We start from the raw sequence: 21,471 nt of genomic DNA on the forward strand, positions 1-21,471 counted from the left end.
GAGACGATCACGAGAAAATTCTAATAAAGACGCATGGGAACTGGTTCGACGCGCAACGAGGCATACCGGTGCAGGACTTGGCGCATAATACCGCGACGCGTGTAACAGTTAATCGCATTATGTAGCAACGACGAGCAGAAATCACGGTTCATCGTTTCGCCAGCCTAATCACGCTGTCCTATCGCCCTACTACGCCGATGCACCGTTCCTACCTGAAAATATAGCTGTTGCGAAAGAAAATGGAGGAAATAGGAGGAAAAATAAAGGTATTAATCATTGAACGATCCGAGGGACAACGATCGATACACGATGGAAACCAGTAACATGGTCGATGAACGATAATGACGTATCGAGCAAGTGACTGGTTCGCTAATCTTTATGTACGTACATCCGCGAATGACAATATTAAAGATGCACTAGTCTAGTAAGCATGCGCTAGACAGAGAAAGATTGGGAATAAGACGAGAAGTTCGTGTACTGTAGAGTACGAGTGTTAAACTGTGTGTAGAGACCACGTGTTAGTAAACACGGTAATTTTCCCCGATATGAAAACAAAAGTTGAAACAAAACGCGCGCGTAGTTATCACGCGCTCTGTTATCGGAATTGGAAACGGAAATTTGTGAATTAAACGCGTGCACGGCAGCCAGCCGCAAACGTGGACGACACCGACGTTCGGTGTGCGAGAAGGGCAAATTCCACGAGGCGCAACAGCAGCACGTAACGTCAGGTGGCAATCGATCATGGGAGATATTCTTGGTAAGAAAGAATTCGTCGCGACATTGTGCGTTCAATTACTGGCCAATTACAAGCTGAGCACATTGTACCTCTTCGTGTAGCGTTCCGACTCCGTGGCCGACGTTCGAGTACCGTGATTGGAAATCTAACTCATGGACAACACGCGCGTACCACGGCAGCAGTGTAGGTGTTATAGACGAATCAGCCGGCAATAAATTCGCGGTAAGAGATAACGGTAATCTCGGGTGAGATTACTTCAGCGACGGTGCGAATTGCAAGGCCGTCGGCGTATGACCTTAATGAGTAACGAGCATAGCGCTTAGGCGGACACACGAGAACGAGCACGGTATTCTGTCTGCTCGCACGTACTTACTACACACTGTACGAAGGGTGTCGTGCAACCGAATGTGCACGTAGCCTGTCAAAAGGTGGCATGTTTGGCACTGATCGAAATTGACGTCACGTTGACAGACACGTTCCTGTCAACGTAACGTAGGTTAACTAGTCGTAAATACCACGAATATTGCCAGAGACACGGAAAACAGGCCCGATTCGTTGGTATATTCACGTCGATTTTCGCGATCATTCCTCCTCGACACCGTGCGTGCAGATGGCGTGATTTTTATAGCAATTACGGATCATATCGCTAGTCCGAGATTATCAACGTATTCGCCGTATATAGAGCTTCTATTCTAAACGATAATCACCAAAAGTAAATCGAACAACTGTAATAAATACCTCGCTTTTCGACGAGCTCCGAAATCTCCTCCTTGTTGTCGGCCATCTTAGCACCAGTCACTGTTCACAATGCACGCTGGGTAAAAACAAACGAGCACCACCACGACACCACGATTGGTGGTTCAGCGCCACCTGTACGTCGAATTAGAAGTCAGCCAGCCGGTGACGTTGATCAGGGATGTATCGCATCTGAAACAACAAAGGTACCAATTTCGATTATTTGAATCGTTTATTTGAATAAAGAAATAAAATTCTAGATATTTCTACCAAAATGGTTCCAATGTAAATCCTGGTTACATTTTTAAGACGAACAAATATATGAAAAAACTTTCCACGAGTCATACGCGGAACTATCCACGAAAGAATGCGCCTACATTTCGTGTGACATACTTTCGTTAAGCCGTTACTGGCATGTGTCGCTAGCACCTCGGTAGGTACTTATTTCCGTTACATAGGTTCGTGGCGGTAGTCTTCGTTCGGTTTTCCATACGTTTAGACGTGATTTTTTACAAATTTTCAACATGAGTAAAAGTGAAGTTGTCATTGTATCAGCAGTCAGAACACCCATAGGTATAAATCTCTATTTTATTAAATTTAAACAGTGCAGCGAAAGAAAATAATAAATTTCGCTCTAAACTATACTACTAATCAAATTTTAAATGACATCGTATAAATAATAAAATATTTAATTAACAGTAATTGTTATATTAAACATAATAATAATTTTTTTTATTAAAAACTTATTTCTTCTGTGTATTCTTTCTCCCATTTTAACTATTTTACTACAAATTAAATATTTTTTAATTTATAAATACGTTATACATCTACATAGCTATATCCAAGTTATATATCGTCATTTTTAAAACGATATTTAATTTAAAATAAAAATATTTTATACAAATTATATGCATGCTGAACTACTGATTCTTATATCACAATTCTGAAACACCCATAATTAATAGAATTTTAATTATTCCATATTTTCTTCTTACTATATCAAATATTTATTATTATTAGGATCTTTTTGTGGTACTTTATCTGCATTAAAAGCATCGGATTTAGGAAGTATAGTTATTCAAGAAAGTCTTGCAAGGGCTCATATTAAACCTGAAGATGTTTCTGAAGTTATATTAGGGCAGGTAATATTCGATTATAAATTGCTTCTACGTGTAACTTATGTAATAATGTATTCCAAATAAATTTGTACTTACATTCTTTGTTCAAATATTAATTTAACGGGTAATCTGTTATAATATTTAATATATTATTTATTATAGGTATTAACTGCAGGGCAAGGACAAAATCCAGCAAGACAAGCAGCAATGGCAGCTGGCATTCCTAAGTCTGTTCCTGCTTATTTAATTAATATGCTCTGTGGTTCTGGATTGAAGTAAATATAAACTTTAATCTTGACATTTTTTCAATTATTTAACATACTCGGTTAAAATTTAAATTCGTTTGGATATTGTTATTCTAAATATGTTTTATAAAAAAAATATATATTTTTAGAGCAGTAATGAATGGTTATATGTCTATAAAAGCTGAAGAAAGCCAAATAGTTGTAGCTGGTGGCCAGGAAAGTATGAGTCAAAGTCCACATGTATTGTGCCTTAGAAATGGTGTCAAAATAGGAAATTCTAGTTTAATAGATACTTTAGTCTTCGATGGTTTGACTGATGCATTTCATGATATTCATATGGGAATAACAGGTATAAGAATTGTAATTAGTACTCCTCCTTTTTACATAAAAATTCTTTTATTACGCTTGTATATAATCTTTTATATGTATATAGCTGAAAATGTATCTAAAGACTTTAATATAAGTAGAAAAGAACAAGACGTGTATGCACTTACATCTCAACAAAAAGTGAAAGCTGCAATGACTGCAGGCTACTTTGACAAAGAAATCGTCCCCGTAAAAACGTCTACTAACAACAAACTTATTACTCTGGAGAAAGATGAATATCCTAAGTTTAAAATGACTATGGAATATCTTCAAAAATTAAAACCTGCTTTTCTAGAAGTATGATTAGTCACATATTTGATTTATAAATCAAAGTACTTAATCTTATAGCAGTGATATATTATTAGGCTGAAGGTACAGTTACAGCTGGTAACTCTTCTGGCATCAATGATGGAGCAGCAGCAGTAGTTCTTATGTCAGCAGAGATTGCTGCGCAAAGAGGACTTTCTCCATTAGCTAAAATTGTTGCAATGGCTCAAGTTGGAATGGAACCAAGAGTTATGGGTATAGGCCCTATACCAGCAATTGAATTAGTGGTTAGTATAACAAAATTTACTAACTACTTAAACAGCAATGCAATAAAGAATCGATATTTTAGTTGCAAAAAGCAAAATGGACAAAAGAAGAAGTAGATTTATACGAAGTGAATGAAGCTTTTGCTTCACAGTCGATAGCTTGTATAAGAACTCTTGATCTAGATCCTAATAAAGTTAATATAAATGGAGGAGCTATTGCATTAGGCCATCCTATTGGTGCATCTGGTAAGCATCTGACTAATGTCATAATCACCAAATATACTATGTATGCACAGTACCATTATTACACTTTGATATATCCTGTTTCAGGTGCCAGAGTATTAGTAACTTTATTACATTCCTTAGAAAGGATTGATGGAAACAAAGGTGTTGCATCTTTATGTATCGGTGGAGGGATGGGAATAGCAATTGCTGTTCAAAGAAAATAACAAACACTTCACCCAATTAGGTATTATTTATACAGTAAAGATAACACTTTTTTGGTAGTGGTGCATTGTTATTTTATGACGTAATATGTGAACATATCACATATGATTTCTTTTATATGCTTGAATCATGAAAAGATTATGCTTTTATTACAAATCTATTAAAAATTATTAAACATTTTTATATTATTATAATAAAGACTAATCAATGTTGTTATAAACAAAAAAATATAAAGAAATATGGTAGTATGTTGAAAACATATACAAACAACAACATTTATTTTATGTTATTACAACAAAATGTTAACACAAATACAATTGAATAAATTTATTTTATTTAGATTTATTTAGATACCAGTTTTTTATAATTGTACTTACAATTTATATAAAGTAATCACTTCTATATGAAACGTGTACAATATTTTGTGCAATGCATGTTTATACAGAAATTATTTTTGTCCACAAAATATCAAGTTGTAAATAAATGTATTGTAAGATTATCAGTTTGTTATCAGTTACTTTCCAATTTGTTTCATTTTTGTTTCAACTTTGTTCTGTTCTTTTTCTATCTTTTAAAATTTTCTCCACTGCTGCTAACCCTTCTCGTTGCCTTTGTTCAGTGCGTTTTGTTTTAAATGTACGCTTAGTATGTGTTAAATCCTTTTTGTGTCCTAGCAAATGTTGCAACTGTTCCTTGATAGCTGGTATTATACGTATCTTAAATTAAGAATACATTATAAATATTGTAATAACATATCACATTATGTAAGTTTGTTAACGCAAAACTTAACAATACAGCCCTTATGTAACAGTTAGTAAAAGACATGTGTTTATCACTGTTGACAATCTATAAATTTAAAATGCTGATATACTAAGTGGTATTGCAGGATAATATCCATCGTATTTCTTTCCATCTTTACTAAAACATAAGTAAGATTCTTCTAATGGATGTTGAGCTATTAAATCTATTTCAGGTATACAAAGTTTTGAATATTTTTTTATAACATATCCCCATAAGGAGTCTATATTAGTTTTGGAATCTTTTAAACAGAAATATGATCCCCAAAATGTTGAATTTAATACTTTTTCATCTGGATGTGATAATCTTTGGTGAACCATTCCTTCAGACATTTGTTCCTCAATTACAGCCACTGTATCACATTGTACATATGAATTTGGTACATAAATATCTTGCAAGAGATTATCACCAATATATACACAACGAGGGTTTTGCTTTTCAGATACACGTTTAAAAAAGTCAACGAGTCCTTCCCAATTACCTTGACTATATAAACCACCTCGTTTTAAATCTTTGCTCTCTATAGTATTAAGCTCTTCGTAATTTACAATTTCAAAAAATGGACGCTTCTCAGTAAAAAAGCTAGGTTTCTTTGCATAACAAATAATAATATCAAATAGAGATCTCCAATTTTTTCCAAGAGCATAAGTTGCAGTAAAATCAACAAAATCACTATTTGATCCAGTTATAAGGAAAACAATACGATGTTTTTTCAGTTCTTGAAGCCAAGCTATAGTTTTTTTAGTACATTTATACAAATACTTATGAGGGTTCTCTTTCAGGCTTGGAAAAAAATGACCTGTTTCTAATTTAAAATTATCTCTGTTGTACATTTCAATCAATCCATCTAATATATCAGGCCAAACATTATATTCATTCAAAGGACTTTCTTGTTTCAAATCAAGAGTATCTATTAATCTTCCAAAAATAAGAGATGTAGAAATATCAAAATAATCTAACAAACTCCTCATTTTTATTGATAAAGGACCATTCCATGTAGACAACATATCATTGCAAAAAGTATCTGTAACCTCCCATCTTTGCTCAGGGTATATCTCTTTAATCTTTTCTATGCTTAATAAATTAGTTCCATGACATGCTCTTTGAATTATACCATCGGCACTTGTTCTAAGTATATTGCCTCTTTCAAAATCTAAAAATAACCCTCTTTGCATAAAATCTAAATCTTTATCTTCCAATGGTTTTGATAGATATTTGGAGTCATATCCCTTTTCTGTTATTAAATAATTAGCTAAAGTTTCATATATCAAGTGCACTATGTTTGTTATATTGTAACGTAAAATTGTATGATCTAAATCAAATCCTATGCAATCATAATCAAGAAACTTAAATGCACTCATGTTGACTTGCGTGGATACAGTAATTGATGCTTTTGTATTATAATATTTCGAATTTATACATATTCGAGGATGCGTAAGAAATTGTAACTTGTTACTAATTGTATAGCTTAAAATATCCTTCACTTTTAAACATATTGTCGATGATTTATAAAATGAATGTCTTATCATTTCTCAATTTAATCGTGTATATCTTCATCTAGCACACACATTTAACACATTGTACACATACATACACTTTATTAAAAAATAAACAATGTTTACAATAGCTTAAGTCGTTAGTTTCATATGCTTTATATTTCACTTAATCAATATATAAGCAACCTATGAATTCAAAAATACCTAGACAACTGATAATATACCCGCAGCAAAATTATCTTTTCATAACACTTTATCCCGTAAAAATATTCATATAATATTTTAGACAACAATAAGCTTAATAAGTTTAAAATAGAATAAGTTTAAATAGAAATAATGTATGACGTATATATAACATTTGAAGAAAGATGAAGTTTAAGTACATTCATCATTCAAAATTATTATCAAGGATTCAAGAATAGATACAGGAATTTGCTAAAGAAATTATAATAACAGGTATATTTTAAAATTACTTACTTTTGCTGGAATATGAACAAAGCGGATATTTCTTGCTTGCACAAAAAACATGTCGTAACTGTACGAGTCCCCTCTAGGATCTACGAAGACGCAATCTTTCATTACGATATTCATGTAACTAGAAAAAAAGCAATTTTATACACGTATATACAACGTTACGTCAACAATGATAACACACAAGTGAAAATTACTTACGCATCTGCGTGTTCTACAATGCCATAAACGGATGCTTCATTTCGAAGATCTATAGTCGTATATTCATTTTCGATAGCTTTCAATAGAATTGCTAGACTATTGAAATAGAAATATCGTTCTTCTTTCGATTCACGAGTCATAATAGCACAGACATACGTGCATAATAATACCGGCAAATATTTACAAGGATAATTACGTGCCACAAGAGTAGCCAATAGTAGAAACGCAATAAAAAATAACTATAACCTTCAAATACAATTAGTGACAAAATTATTAAATATTGGCAAAAGTCCTTAAATTTGGAATTAATGAAGAAATATTTATAAACTTTTTAATTACAATAAGTCTATATTGTTATAAATGAATACATGTAACAAAAAATTTATTTATATTTATTGTAACGTAAATGCGTAATACTGTATTATTATTTACTACTTTGTGAAAATTTATGTGTATATTATTATAGTCAAGTACCATAAACAATATAGATATTTTCAATTATTCGTTTCAAACACACACTTTTCTGATAATTCCATCACGTACACATACCATCTTCTATACCATGAGAACGCTGTTAGTGGTAGTGTACTGAGTTTATTTCGTGTGCAACTCCAGCTTTATTAAATATATCGCTTTTCGTAAGAGTTGCGTCATTTATCTGAAATAAAAAAGTATATTTCATCAAAATTTTGCAATCTTTATTAAATTACTACAAAGTAATTACCAGAATTCAGTTATCTTTTTTCACTATGTTTAGCGGATTTCCTTTAGTTCTCTTACGGTATATTGCACATCTAGCACAAAACTTTCAGCAAGCAACATATTATTCACGATATGATTTTGCAGTGTCTAAAAAGGAACAACGATAATTATTTTAGACTAAATTAGTTAATTTATGCGTAAAAGTAACATTACTTTTGTTAAATAATTCCTGTCTTCTAATAATTTTTGAAGCTTGTCACTTCCGAGTTGTCTGAATGCTTCATATATTTGTGGTTAAATGCTTTTAATTCTTTCCATTGCATTTAACCAAATACTGTAACAAACTTTTATTTATGTTTCTTATTTTCTTCGAATTTTTTCAAATGGAAAATCAATTACTTAAAATTGCTGTTGCATTGTGCTTACATCAGATTCCGAAATTATATTTGGCATGCACACAGGCTGTGTTACGATATGATGAGCAATTAATGCTATGTAAAATAATACATTATAGAAATGAAAATATACATAAATATATTCACAATAATTCGATTACCATTTAATACAGTCGGATTTTGCAACATATCGGCCAAATACTTTTCAGGAATATGATGGAAAGCTTCATTGGTGGGCGTAAAAATAGTACCCGGAATATCGCTGAATTTAATTCTGTTTCCCAGTTCGCTGTTCTCTATGGCTTTGATAAGTATTTCAAATCGGCCGTCTCTAGCAGCAAGTTCAATTATGTCTGAATTTTGGGCCAATGCAAGATCCAAAACTCCGTCGATGACGTGCACGACTCCATTAGTAACAATTTGATCCTTGCGAATAATTCGATGGCAATTCACCGTTTCCATCTACATAGAGTACGACGTTTAGCAAATAATTTGCCTAAGCTTCTGCGATTCAATATGCTACTCACTCCACTGGAAAATTTATCGATTCTCAGAACGTTCCCTTATAATCGTGACGGTATTAAAAGATTCGCTTGCCACTGATTTGATAATACACGTCTGTCTATTATATGATTCGCTAGTAACTTTATGTATCTGTTACCATCGTGTAATGTTTTTTGACGAATACCTTTTACTTTTAAATAATTCCGAAAAGCAGATCGATTAAATAGTAGCTGAAATTGTTAGGTACATGTACGTTACTTCACGTAAAACGTACGCGAAAGGCATCGTCGGATAGAACGAATAAAGTTAAAGATGGTCCACCCGTTAATTTTTCTGCAAAGTTTGAACTTTCGATCAATTTTGCAAATTTCGTCGCACCTATTCGTCGCATTGTTTCTATCAGATTTATTAATGGCTTTACTGAAAAAAAGAAAAAAGAGATAAAAGCATGATCAAAGAGATGGAAACAAATGTAAGATACAATATGGTTGCATTTACAACCTCCTGTACATCCAGGTCGATCATTAACTCAGTAATATTCTGCACAGCATTTGTATCTCACAAATCTGCAAGGTAAATAAAAGCACGTTTTGCAAAATGGAAGTCTGTATTCAAATAGACATAGACATAGAGTTAAAAGCAACGCGCAATTAAGCTTACGTAGTCCTCCCACAGATTGTTCGAAGATTCCACTGTTTACTTCCGGTATAATAAGCGTAATTTATATCGTCGTTTACTTTAACAGCGCACACATTAGGTCTGTGGCAGATAAAGATATAAAATTACCTCACACGTATTCATTATTAATTCATATCTTAAAATAAACGCGTATTTACAAATTAGTGCACACAATTACGTAAGTTTCACCGCTGTTTCTGCGCATTCTCTATATTTAACCAAGAACTTCGGTGGTAGATGTAAACTACGTTAAATACCGCCAGTAATACAAATATTTTAGTTATAATTTCACTAGACATGTTTTCCCTACGATGAAATGAAAAGACTCCGACTGTGATGTTCCTTTGGACACGAGGAGGATTCGAGAATGATTCGGTCTGGAACGATTCTTATTTTAAGGGCTACCATCCACCCACCCCATCTTGAAAATATGTCTGGTAAAATGGATATCGATGTTATCTGCTAGAATTGGCATTAATAGGTACAATAAATGCAACACGTCATGTTATAAATCACATTTTTCGCAAATCATTTCCATTCAGAAGTTGCACTTTGCACGTGTACAGAATCGCATTGTAACGAGTTACGTATCAACATGTAACCTGAGATGTAGATTGAGGTGTAAATTTCGAATAAGGAAAACCAAACTGACCTTAAGTTGTCTCTGATATTTATACTATGATATCGTCTTTAACACCGAAGTTTCTGTGCAAGGTTATCTGTGTTCAGGCACCATTGTTACACGGTATAAGCAATAAAATATAACAGATGACTTATTCGCGTATTGCATATCTGCACGATTCACCGTGAACCGGATATTACTTTGCATATAGTCGATTATAGTCATCATTACTGGAGAAATTGAGTTATTTCTCACCGGACATACAACGGGGTACCTACATGCACAGCATTTGTATCTCACAAATCTGCAAGGTAAATAAAAGCACGTTTTGCAAAATGGAAGTCTGTATTCAAATAGACATAGACATAGAGTTAAAAGCAACGCGCAATTAAGCTTACGTAGTCCTCCCACAGATTGTTCGAAGATTCCACTGTTTACTTCCGGTATAATAAGCGTAATTTATATCGTCGTTTACTTTAACAGCGCACACATTAGGTCTGTGGCAGATAAAGATATAAAATTACCTCACACGTATTCATTATTAATTCATATCTTAAAATAAACGCGTATTTACAAATTAGTGCACACAATTACGTAAGTTTCACCGCTGTTTCTGCGCATTCTCTATATTTAACCAAGAACTTCGGTGGTAGATGTAAACTACGTTAAATACCGCCAGTAATACAAATATTTTAGTTATAATTTCACTAGACATGTTTTCCCTACGATGAAATGAAAAGACTCCGACTGTGATGTTCCTTTGGACACGAGGAGGATTCGAGAATGATTCGGTCTGGAACGATTCTTATTTTAAGGGCTACCATCCACCCACCCCATCTTGAAAATATGTCTGGTAAAATGGATATCGATGTTATCTGCTAGAATTGGCATTAATAGGTACAATAAATGCAACACGTCATGTTATAAATCACATTTTTCGCAAATCATTTCCATTCAGAAGTTGCACTTTGCACGTGTACAGAATCGCATTGTAACGAGTTACGTATCAACATGTAACCTGAGATGTAGATTGAGGTGTAAATTTCGAATAAGGAAAACCAAACTGACCTTAAGTTGTCTCTGATATTTATACTATGATATCGTCTTTAACACCGAAGTTTCTGTGCAAGGTTATCTGTGTTCAGGCACCATTGTTACACGGTATAAGCAATAAAATATAACAGATGACTTATTCGCGTATTGCATATCTGCACGATTCACCGTGAACCGGATATTACTTTGCATATAGTCGATTATAGTCATCATTACTGGAGAAATTGAGTTATTTCTCACCGGACATACAACGGGGTACCTACGAATTGACCTATATTCGGTACGCTTTCAAAATAATCCATCATGAATGCTCCAATTTGGATTTACATTTCCAATGTTAGTAATCGCTACAAAATACACCAGATTCCAATTAATTTTGAATCTCGTATCGTGTTTCGACATGGATATACATGATCTATTTTATGGTCCATTTATTAACAGAAACTCGTGTTAGCGCGATCACGTAGTTTGCATCGATGCAATTTTCACGTTTCCGTGAATCGAGGCAACGAAAATACGGAAATATTTGTTAAAATATCAACGAAGGCAGATAAATGTGCTGCATCTATTTGCCTGGATATAATCCTACTTTATTTTCCTGGCTAACATTATAATACAGACTGTTACAACACGAGTCGCTGTCTTTAATTCGATCTTCAAAGTTAACGAGTCTTTCAAGTGGCACGTGTACGTGATAAGTATCGTTCACACCTACAATAATGCAGTTTTTCTCAAGCGTATTTCAGTATTATGTTTCTAACATGAAACTGTAGAAGAAGAAGTACCTCTTAACGAGCTAATAAAAATCTGATTTAAATACATCTTATTACGTAGAAATTGTTGGTGCTGCTAAATTGAATTCTCCTTGTACGTGTGTCGTGGACTCATTGCGTCTGCAAGGCATCGTCGTTCATCTAGTGTATATAACGGGTGGACAAGAAGATTAAATTTAACCAATTTCAGTGATTCAGCTGATTGAATGCTGACTTACGTGGCAGGTCGCCTGATGTCGGCCGGAATACTACTTTAACCCGACCTGACCTACATCAATGTTGCCTAATTAGGTTAAGTTGGGCCAGATCAGTATTCCGGCCTCCATTAGACGGTCGCCCACGAAAACCGCACATTGACTTTTATTTCCAGCCACTCGTTGTACGCATTCAACGATTTTCGTAAACAAGTAATGCCGGAAATTAAAGCCGAGCGACAATTGTATTGTCGTTCAGAATCTACAGAATATACTGAAAAATTATCAAAATTGGTGGTCTACGTATTCCGCAATTTTAAAAAATTTTGTTTCTGATATGCCTCCTGTTAACGTTAAAGTTGAGCCGTTCCTTTAAGAAAAATGAATTGATTTAGGGCAAAATCGTTAAAGTAAGCATTCACCCATTTCACGCGTGTACGAGGAGGAAATGTAAAGAAAGTTGCGAAGCTATCGTATGTCTGAAGATTGCATAAGACGAAACACGGTAACCGTTTCTAAGGGGGTTGTACGTGAAGGGATGAACAGTTGAAATTCTCCATTTAGAACAATTTAGCCGATGCCCTTCTGCTTATTCAGTGCCGTGCGACCCGTTGTGATGAGTGCCCTCTTCCTGTAGCCAACTATCTCTGTTCCTCTCCGACCTGTCTACCTTCACTCTTACGATGTTCACCCTCTGGCCACGCACGAGCTCTAATCAGCTTCCTGTATGGGGCACATTATCTACGTGATGGCAGATCGTAACGACGCGATACCTAGCCAAGTCCCAAGTATTCGATCATGCGGTAGTCACTCGGTAAACCATTGCGCGTAAAACAGCTGTCAAGATTCATGGTTACGAATGCCATTTAGCTCGTTACACGATTCCGACGTATTGGTGCAGTGATCCTGAAACGATACATCAACTATCAAGGATTCTAGTGCTACCCGGTACAGGAAATCTACTCCTCCGTGATCTGACACAGTGTTCCTTTTCCCATTATGCCATTTAGTAGTGGCACTGTAGCCTTGGCTAATTGAAAACCGAAATCTAGGAAGACTTCGCGTCGTCCACGTGCAGAACACGGAGTCACTTTTCGATTAAAGGAAATTCATATAGCGACGATCCCAAATTTGTAAACGCTGATGCCAGAGTGGTGAAAGCCGCGAGATGAACGAGTACGAGTTCTCCGCGATCTTCCTCATGCACAGAGTAACAGTGTTGAAGAAATCTTAAAGCGGCGTGTTATCAAATCGACCACAATGTCGCTTGGGCAAAATATATCTGGGGCCGTCGTGGCCCTCAGAGACACTCCGGAAGTTAAAGAGCCCCAAACGTAAGATTTATGAACGTGCACATTTTTCTAGACTAATTTTTCTACCTAGAGTAATTTCTAGGTCATGTTCCGACGAGATCGAGAAGATTATCACTGTGGACGAAGAAAAAGTTTGTCATCAGGCGACGCCGCTCGACAAATTACAGCTAGTTAGTTGTACACACATCCTCTTTTTTTCCCAACAATTGTTCCGCCATATATTTTATTCGCATCGCGTTTGGACATGAACGTAGGTAGTGGATTGGATGGGAGAGAATCTGCTTTTGGTATTTACGACCGCTGGAGCATTCATGGGTCTGATTCTTGGACTTCTTTGTCGATTAGCCAATCCATCGCCACAGACCATTACACTCGTCAGCTTCCCCGGAGAGCTTCTCATGCGGTTATTGAAGATGTTCATATTACCACTAATTATTTCGTCGCTTATCTCCGGTGATTGTGCAACAGCCTATAAAGCAACGCAATCAGCTGGTCTCTAAGTTTCCCTTTTGTAGGAATGGCACGATTAGACCCTAAGAGTTCGGGAATGATGGGATTCAGAGCATTGATATATTACATCGTAACGACCATTCTTGCGGCCATAGTTGGCATCGTAATGGTACTGATGATCCATCCCGGCGATTCCAGCCTAAAAACCACAATATTCGTATCCAAAATAGACTACGTAAAAGTTTCTACGATAGACGCTGTCCTCGACATAATTAGGTACGTGAAATACGTAAAGAATCGTAACAAGCATCATCGACGGATGCCATTTCTAGAAACATGGTGCCGGAAAATTTGGTGCAAGCATGCTTCCAGCAGGCGCAGACCACTTATGTGTCGAAGGACGTGGTGGCCATAGGGAGTACGAATAAAAATAATTCAGTCCTAGTGGCAGAGGTAGTGTACAAGGATGGAACGAACGTGATGGGTATAATAGTGTTCTGTATCACGTTCGGCCTTCTCGCTGGGCAGATTGGTCCTCGAGGAAAATTGATGGTCGATTTCTTCGTGGTTCTCAACGAAATAATCATGAAGCTCGTCAGTATCATTGTGATGTGGTGAGCGATCAGGATACAACTTGATTTCGTGCTTGGTAGTGTTTGCTGCTTGCTGCTTGTCCGATTTGTAATTCGACGTGAAAAAAAGAGAGCGTGGGTTCGAGTTTTAATGTCATGCAGGTACGCGCCAATCGGAATCATGTGTCTGATAGCTGGTAAAATAATGTCAATCAACAATTTGGGGGCAACTGCTCAAACGTTGGGCCTTTACGTGGTGACGGTCATATTGGGCTTATCAATTCACGGTATACTCACTCTGCCAACTATGTATTGGTTGTTAACCCGTCAAAATCCTGGCACCTTCTTCAGAGGTATGATGCAAGCTTGGGTTACAGCTTTGGGGACAGCATCAAGGTAGCAGTTGATGTGTTTTCTTTGCAAATATCTCTGCATTTCTGCAAATGATTTTACTTTTTAATGCTGATAGCGCCGCAACTTTACCTGTAACTTTCCGATGTCTCGAAGAAAACAATAAAATCGATCCACGTGTAACGCGTTTCATAGTATCAGTCGGGGCTACGGTAAACATGGATGGGACGGCTCTTTATGAAGCGGTAGCTGCGATTTTTATTGCCCAAATGAATGGGATATCGCTAGGACTAGGTGAAGTCATAACAGTCAGGTTTGTATGATCGATGTCACACGAGCATATACTAGTCTATTAATTATTTATGGTTCTCCTTCACCTATATAGCCTCACAGCTACCTTGGCCAGCATTGGGGCAGCTAGTATTCCCGGCGCCGCTTTGATTACGATGTTTATAGTGCTCACAGCTTTGGGTCTACCAACGGACGATGTTCCTCTATTATTTGCCGTTGATTGGTTATTGTGAGTTCATTGTTTAAACTGGAGCAACGGTGAATAAATTGAATAATATATTTTCTCGCTTAAAGGGACCGATTTAGGACTTCGATCAACGTTTTGGGCGATGGATATGGGGCAGGAATAGTTTATTATTTAAGCAAAGATGAATTGGAGAAGATGGATCAAGAAAGAAAATTGGAGGGTCTTGAAATGGGAACACATTATGAGAACATTTCGGATGGTTGTCAGCGCGAGAACACACCTGCATCCGGTGAATGTTCCGAGACGAAGATTTGATTCGTAAAAGTATCGATCCTTTTTCGTGGCCTTTCTTTGGCTCCTTACTTGGTAACGAAAGAGAAAGCTGTGTTCACTCACACGTTCAATTAAATTATCACGATGGTATTCAGTAGAATTAATAAAAATAAAAAATTTCATCTCTTCACTGCCAATGAAGTTGCGGTATTCTGAACAAATGAAAATCTTCGATAGGTTACAAATTTGTTAAAGATGTTTAAGAAACTATTGTGGGATAATCGTGAAATATCGGTATACCAGAATGTAACAAAAATGTAAGCATGTTAAGTACAAAGCAATATCATCGTAAACCGTTTTCTTGCGGTATGCTACAATACTTTAAGTACTGATAAGGTTTAATGTACAGAGGAAATGTACAGAGAAGACATATGCTTTACGTTCCAATTTGAATGTTTAATAGATTATAAGATTATATATGTGTAATTATTTTAATAGTTAATGTATTCATTTTAATAGCCAAATAAAATATTTTATCTTAACAATGTTATAAACTTTTGAAAATCTGTATTTAGTAAATTGTTATTATATTAGATAACACTGTCCAATAAATTTTAATTTTTTCTCTAATAATCTGTAATACCCATTGGGTGATTCTTGTAGAGTATACTTTCCTAAACAGAATCTGTAACGGAAATTGCTCTAACATCCTCAGTTTTCGAAAAATATAAGTTTTTCTAAAAACGCATGTTTTCCTAGAACGAAGTATTACATAAAATGTAAGAATGTTAGGAGGCTCATTATTGTTTGATAAGTTAGGTGAAAATACCTGAGTTAATTAATGTCCATAATTATAATTATTTGTGTTTCTGAATAATTATAATTGGTTATCATATTTTAAAAATAAACCACCGAACGTGCTTTCCACGCATATTCTTGCATTTCTATAAAAATTTCTTCATTTGACATAATCCTTTTTTTTTATACAGAAAATAAATTAAGAAAAAAAAAGGATTATCTCTATTTTTTTCCTGCATTCTTCAACCATGACAATGGTCAGAATTTTCTCGCCACAACGATATATCCCCTTTCAGACTTTTAATCTTAAATTTATTTTCTATCATCGGTAACACAGCGCTACATAAATAAAAGCATTGTTGTGTCCATGGAAGTGTGCCTGCATCACGCAAAAGTAATTCTTTCTATTAACATAACCTTTAGTTGTAATTAAATAGTATAAGATTTAAGCCATTGTTTCTTCATCTTTTATTAGTGATAGCAAAGCCTGGTTGTAAAAAGACAATATTCTATTGAAATAAACAAGCATGTGCAACAGGAGAAAAGTATTGGGCTCATGGAATATCACCAGCATAGATCCATTAGATGTGACGAATTATTTTCTATAGCCAGAAAAAATTGAAGCAGTAATACAAATATGTAAGGTATGATATGTCTAGGTCGGCTAACCATATGACATACAAGATAGAAATCTTTGATGGTCAAATAAACATTGAGAAAATGGAAATGGCTTCAGCAGACAAAAAGGAATAAAATTAATTTGGGTGATAGTCTCTTATAACAAATAGATATAGAGAATATAGTGAGATTGAAAAGTATGTTGTATCCCTGATCTAAATAAATATTAATATCAGTGGTCAAAGTCAATGATCATCGCTAATGTGTTATATTTCAGAATGATGGAGCTGAAGTATATAAAGAAAAGAAAATGGTTTGAATGAAAGCAACGAGAAGAGTAAACACATATTATGTCAAATTAAGGAACAGGAAAGGGGCAACATATATATCAACAGAGAAGGATGTGTGACATGGATGTGCCAATATGAGGATCATTGAAGAGATGGAGAATGAAAAATTGGTAATAGTTTTGAAAGGTAAAGATAAATTAAACATAAAGTGTGAATGTTGCTTTAAGACAAATATCTGTAGAAATACGCAACAAAACTTTGAAACTATAAAAACAATGTCAAAAAAAGATAAAAGATACATCTTATATATTGATGATTATTTGAGAGTTATTATTTGTTTTGCTTTTATAGGAAAAGAGTCAGACAGCTGAGGCAATAAAAATATTGGTAACATTGAAAGAAAAACAAGCCGTCAAGAAGTTGAAAGGTACATATATGCTTAGAAATGAAGGTGAGTTTGTGAGAAAAGACAGTCCAGGTGTGTTTAAATCAAAAGAAAATAAAGCATGATTTGATTTCAGCCAGGATACCGCAGTGCAATGGAGTTGCTGAGAGAAAGAACAAATCCACCATAAAGATGATAAGGACACTTGTTTTTAAGTTGAAAATATGAAATTTTTAAAATTATTTTTAAAACACTTTTAATTTACTTGAATTTACTTAAATCTTTGAGATTTTGTACATAATGGTATTTCAATAAATGGTAATAAAGTATTAAAAATTGACTGATTTTCTCAAAAAATATTTTAAATGGTTTTTTGTATAAAAACTAATGATTTTATGTAAATGAAAGAAATGTGATATGTATAGAGCAAGATAGTACAGACTAAATAATAACTAATTTTTAATAAACAATAAATTAATCAATTGTGGACTTGATGGGGCTCCAACTTCTTTCGTATCAACAATATTATCACCAGCTTCATCATTATCATTATCATTATCATTATCATATTTATCATATTTTTTTTTGTATTGTTTATTATTTGGTCTGACGTGATTCGGATCTTTATTTATAATTAAAATACTTATAAACTGTACAATATATGAATATATTACAAAATAATTAAACTAAAACCTTTTTATTTATATGAACTCCACTTTGTCATTAAAGACGCTTACGTTGATTTTAATTTTATTCATTTCAAACGTTTTTGTCATGAATATTAAGCACTTTCTAATTTGTTATTTTTGTAATAGAAACATATTTGTATTTGCTTCATTGATATTAACAAATATAAGAGGCATCGCTTGATATTCTACATCGATACTTTAGTACATAGCTATTTCAAAGGCGCAGCATTTTCCCGCCACAAAAATACCGGTTACAACCAACTTCCAGTTGGCGGCAAAGCGGGTATACCGGTATCAAATGGTGGAACATTCTCGCGCGTGAAAAGAAAATATTAAAGATTTCCTCAAAACGTTTCATGAAGTAGTGATACCGGCGATTGTTGTTCTAATTGCTACAACTGAGGAAATATATGTTTATGGACAATAACGCGACGTGTCCGGTATTAGTTAGCGATAATGCAGGTGCAGGTTACGTTTGCAACATTATCCTAATATTTACAAACAGAACACAGCAGGAGTTTAAGAAATTGTGAAAAATTTACAAAGTTCAACATTAGTAACTGTGAACATTTCTTCGGTGGTAACATACTACATGTGGAAAAAGGTGATGTTACATAGTGTAAATCGTACAACGATACGTGTGGGAAATGAAGTGGTGTGAGTGCGGGATCCTATAATACTACCGCATTGTCCGTTATTATCGGCTGTACTAGATTCTAGACTTTGATTGTCCAGTAACATATTTGAATACTTTTACTCTGAATAGGCAGCTTGTTAACAATTTTTCCAATTTTTCTTCAATCTTGACGTTCAATTGCAAAGCAACTACGTATTATCGCTAATACATTCTAAACTTCGATTGTGGATTAGGATATTTCATTATTCCTGCATAGAATAGATTGTTTTCCAACCAATAGGGCAATTATTTTACGATTGAAGGTGCATATATGAAATAAAGTGACGGAAAAGCAAGTGCCTGTGCAATCTTGCTACAGAGTTTACTTTTCTCGCTTATATTTCTGAAATTATGCTTTTCGATTAGATTCCTTTCGTATAACAACGTTGAAGAGATTTTTCTCTGACTAGTCTACGGATATTCTTCCGATTTCGACAATTCTTTCCTAAATTTAGTGGAGAAAGTATATGTACCTGTCCGATCGTGCAGCGCAATTTACTTTTTTGGTTTCTTTTTCCATAATTAGGCTTTCGGCTCCGTTTTTCTTTATTTACCCGCGTAGAGTGAATTCTTCCTTAACGGAATTGGATATTTTTTTGCGTTTCGGGCGTGCGTTTTCGAAAAATAGTGCCGCGTGTGTAAGTGGGTGAAAGGTCGTACTGCGCAGTTTACTTTTTTGGTTTCTATCTTCAAAATTAGGCTTTTGGCTTCGGTTTTTTTTATTTATCCGCGTAGAGTGATCTCTTCCTTAAAGGGATTGGATATTTTTTTTGCGTTTCGGGCGTGCGTTTTCGAACAATAGTGCCGAATGTGTCAGTGGGTGACAGGTCGTGCTGCGCAGTTTACTTTTTTGCTTCCCATTTCCAAAATTAGGCTTTTGACTCCGGTTTTCCTTATTTATCCGCGTAGAATGATCTCTTCCTTAACGGGATTGGATATTTTTTTTGCGTTTTGAGCGTGCGTTTCTGAACAATAGTGCCGAATGTGTCAGTGGGTGACAGGTCGTGCTGCGCAGTTTACTTTTTTGCTTCCCATTTCCAAAATTAGGCTTTTGACTCCGGCTTTTTTTATTTATCCGCGTAGAGTGATCTCTTCCTAAACGGGATTGGATATTTTTTTTGCATTTCGATCATGCGTTTTCGAGAAATAGTGCCTAATGTGTTAGTGGGTGACAGGTCGTGCTGCGCAGTTTACTTTTTTCCTTTCTATTTCCAAAATTAGGCTTTTGACTCCGGTTTTCCTTATTTATCCGCGTAGAGTGATCTCTTCCTTAGCGGGATTGGATATTTTTTTTGCGTTCCGTTCATGCGTTTTCGAGAAATAGTGCCGAATGTGTCAGTGGCTGTCAAATCGTGCTGCGCAGTTTACTTTTCTAGTTTCTATCTTCAAATTTAGGCTTTTGAGTCAGGTTTTTTTTATTTATCCGCGTAGAGTGATCTCTTCCTTAATGGAATTGGATATTTTTTTTGCGTCTCGGGCGGGTGTTTTCGAACAATAGTGCCGAATGTGTCAGTGAGTGACAGGTCGTGCTGCGCAGTTTACTTTTTTGCTTCCCATTTCCAAAATTAGGCTTTTGACTCCGGTTTTCCTTATTTATCCGCGTAGAGTGATCTCTTCCTTAACGGGATTGGATATTTTTTTTGCGTTTCGAGCGTGCGTTTCTGAACAATAGTGCCGAATGTGTCAGTGGGTGACAGGTCGTGCTGCGCAGTTTACTTTTTTGCTTCCCATTTCCAAAATTAGGCTTTTGACTCTGGCTTTTTTTATTTATCCGCGTAGAGTGATCTCTTCCTTAACGGGATGGGATATTTTTTTTGCGTTTCGAGCGTGCGTTTCTGAACAATAGTGCCGAATGTGTCAGTGGGTGACAGGTCGTGCTGCGCAGTTTACTTTTTTGCTTCCCATTTCCAAAATTAGGCTTTTGACTCCGGCTTTTTTTATTTATCCGCGTAGAGTGATCTCTTCCTTAAAGGGATTGGATATTTTTTTTGCGTTCCGATCATGCGTTTTCGTGAAATAGTGCCGAATGTGTCAGTGGCTGTCAAATCGTGCTGCGCAGTTTACTTTTTTGGTTTCTATCTTCAAAATTAGGCTTTCGGCTTCGGTTTTTTTCATTTATCCGCGTAGTGTGAATTCTTCCTTAACGGAATTGGATATTTTTTTTGCGTTTCGAGCGTGCGTTTTCGAGAAATAGTGATAAATGTGTAAGTGGATGACAGACCGTGCGGCGCTGTTTGTTATCGCTTATGTTTTCGAAATTTTGTCATGAAATTATAAAAGTTAATAAATTTATTCAAAGAATTGTGTCTTTACGGGATTGGATATTTTTTTTGCATTTCGATCATGCGTTTTCGAGAAATAGTGCCAAATGTGTTAGTGGGTGACAGGTCGTGCTGCGCAGTTTACTTTTTTGCTTCCCATTTCCAAAATTAGGCTTTTGACTCTGGCTTTTTTTATTTATCCGCGTAGAGTGATCTCTTCCTTAAAGGGATTGGATATTTTTTTTGCGTT

The 21,471-nt window shown here is 35.2% G+C and overlaps 4 protein-coding genes across 5 annotated transcripts; 2 read left to right on the top strand and 2 right to left on the bottom strand.

Moving 5' to 3' along the window:
• The first annotated feature begins 1,952 nt into the window (after positions 1-1,952).
• Positions 1,953-4,262, top strand: Acat2 (Acetyl-CoA acetyltransferase 2). The gene is made up of 8 exons (XM_017910237.1): positions 1,953-2,044; positions 2,492-2,613; positions 2,752-2,864; positions 2,984-3,183; positions 3,268-3,497; positions 3,566-3,754; positions 3,817-3,979; positions 4,064-4,262. The coding sequence occupies exons 1-8, from the start codon at positions 1,996-1,998 to the stop codon at positions 4,180-4,182; spliced, it is 1,185 nt and encodes a 394-aa protein (XP_017765726.1). The 5' UTR covers positions 1,953-1,995; the 3' UTR covers positions 4,183-4,262.
• Positions 4,263-4,617: 355 nt separating this feature from the next.
• On the bottom strand, positions 4,618-7,286 carry Nt5a (5' nucleotidase A). The gene is made up of 4 exons (XM_017910192.1): positions 7,147-7,286; positions 6,948-7,069; positions 5,052-6,461; positions 4,618-4,880 (listed from the first exon to the last, which is right to left on the bottom strand). The coding sequence occupies exons 1-4, from the start codon at positions 7,284-7,286 to the stop codon at positions 4,723-4,725; spliced, it is 1,830 nt and encodes a 609-aa protein (XP_017765681.1). The 3' UTR covers positions 4,618-4,722.
• Positions 7,287-7,720: 434 nt separating this feature from the next.
• On the bottom strand, positions 7,721-11,313 carry LOC108554800 (transforming growth factor-beta-induced protein ig-h3). Its single transcript, XM_083287414.1, is given in 13 exon segments — positions 7,721-7,804; positions 7,871-7,921; positions 7,924-7,995; positions 8,062-8,126; positions 8,194-8,207; positions 8,258-8,339; positions 8,405-8,705; positions 8,771-8,977; positions 9,022-9,167; positions 9,249-9,313; positions 9,408-9,506; positions 9,615-9,731; positions 11,237-11,313. Coding segments are annotated over 13 exon segments (1,380 nt in total).
• A 1,523-nt stretch (positions 11,314-12,836) lies between these two features.
• On the top strand, positions 12,837-15,546 carry Eaat-2 (excitatory amino acid transporter 2). 2 transcript variants are annotated; one of them, XM_017910218.1, is made up of 9 exons: positions 12,837-13,401; positions 13,463-13,550; positions 13,635-13,833; positions 13,896-14,106; positions 14,163-14,444; positions 14,565-14,798; positions 14,872-15,066; positions 15,139-15,273; positions 15,339-15,546. In XM_017910218.1, the coding sequence occupies exons 1-9, from the start codon at positions 13,328-13,330 to the stop codon at positions 15,544-15,546; spliced, it is 1,626 nt and encodes a 541-aa protein (XP_017765707.1). In that variant the 5' UTR covers positions 12,837-13,327. The 2 variants fall into 2 exon arrangements, with proteins under 2 accessions (XP_017765707.1, XP_017765706.1); XM_017910217.1 differs by lacking the exon at positions 14,565-14,798.
• Positions 15,547-21,471: the final 5,925 nt, after the last annotated feature.

This window comes from Eufriesea mexicana, unplaced genomic scaffold (genome assembly GCF_001483705.2).
Source record: "Eufriesea mexicana isolate 0111107269 unplaced genomic scaffold, ASM148370v2 scaffold77, whole genome shotgun sequence".
NCBI lineage: Eukaryota > Metazoa > Arthropoda > Insecta > Hymenoptera > Apidae > Eufriesea > Eufriesea mexicana.

Excerpts from the sequence above, each read along its gene's own strand:
- Acat2 (XM_017910237.1), top strand. The coding sequence starts at position 1,996 with ATGAGTAAAAGTGAAGTTGTCATTGTATCAGCAGTCAGAACACCCATA. Across the intron at positions 2,045-2,491 it reads AGCAGTCAGAACACCCATAG|GATCTTTTTGTGGTACTTTA; the intron begins GTATAAATCTCT and ends TATTATTATTAG. Across the intron at positions 2,865-2,983 it reads CTCTGTGGTTCTGGATTGAA|AGCAGTAATGAATGGTTATA; the intron begins GTAAATATAAAC and ends ATATATTTTTAG.
- Nt5a (XM_017910192.1), bottom strand. The coding sequence starts at position 7,286 with ATGACTCGTGAATCGAAAGAAGAACGATATTTCTATTTCAATAGTCTA. Across the intron at positions 6,462-6,947 it reads TCATATTCCAGCAAAAGTAA|TGAAGGATATTTTAAGCTAT; the intron begins GTAATTTTAAAA and ends TATGTTTAAAAG. Across the intron at positions 4,881-5,051 it reads TTATCCTGCAATACCACTTA|CTATCAAGGAACAGTTGCAA; the intron begins GTATATCAGCAT and ends GTATAATACCAG.
- Eaat-2 (XM_017910218.1), top strand. The coding sequence starts at position 13,328 with ATGTCGCTTGGGCAAAATATATCTGGGGCCGTCGTGGCCCTCAGAGAC. Across the intron at positions 13,551-13,634 it reads CGCTCGACAAATTACAGCTA|GTAGTGGATTGGATGGGAGA; the intron begins GTTAGTTGTACA and ends ACATGAACGTAG. Across the intron at positions 14,799-14,871 it reads GCTTTGGGGACAGCATCAAG|CGCCGCAACTTTACCTGTAA; the intron begins GTAGCAGTTGAT and ends TAATGCTGATAG.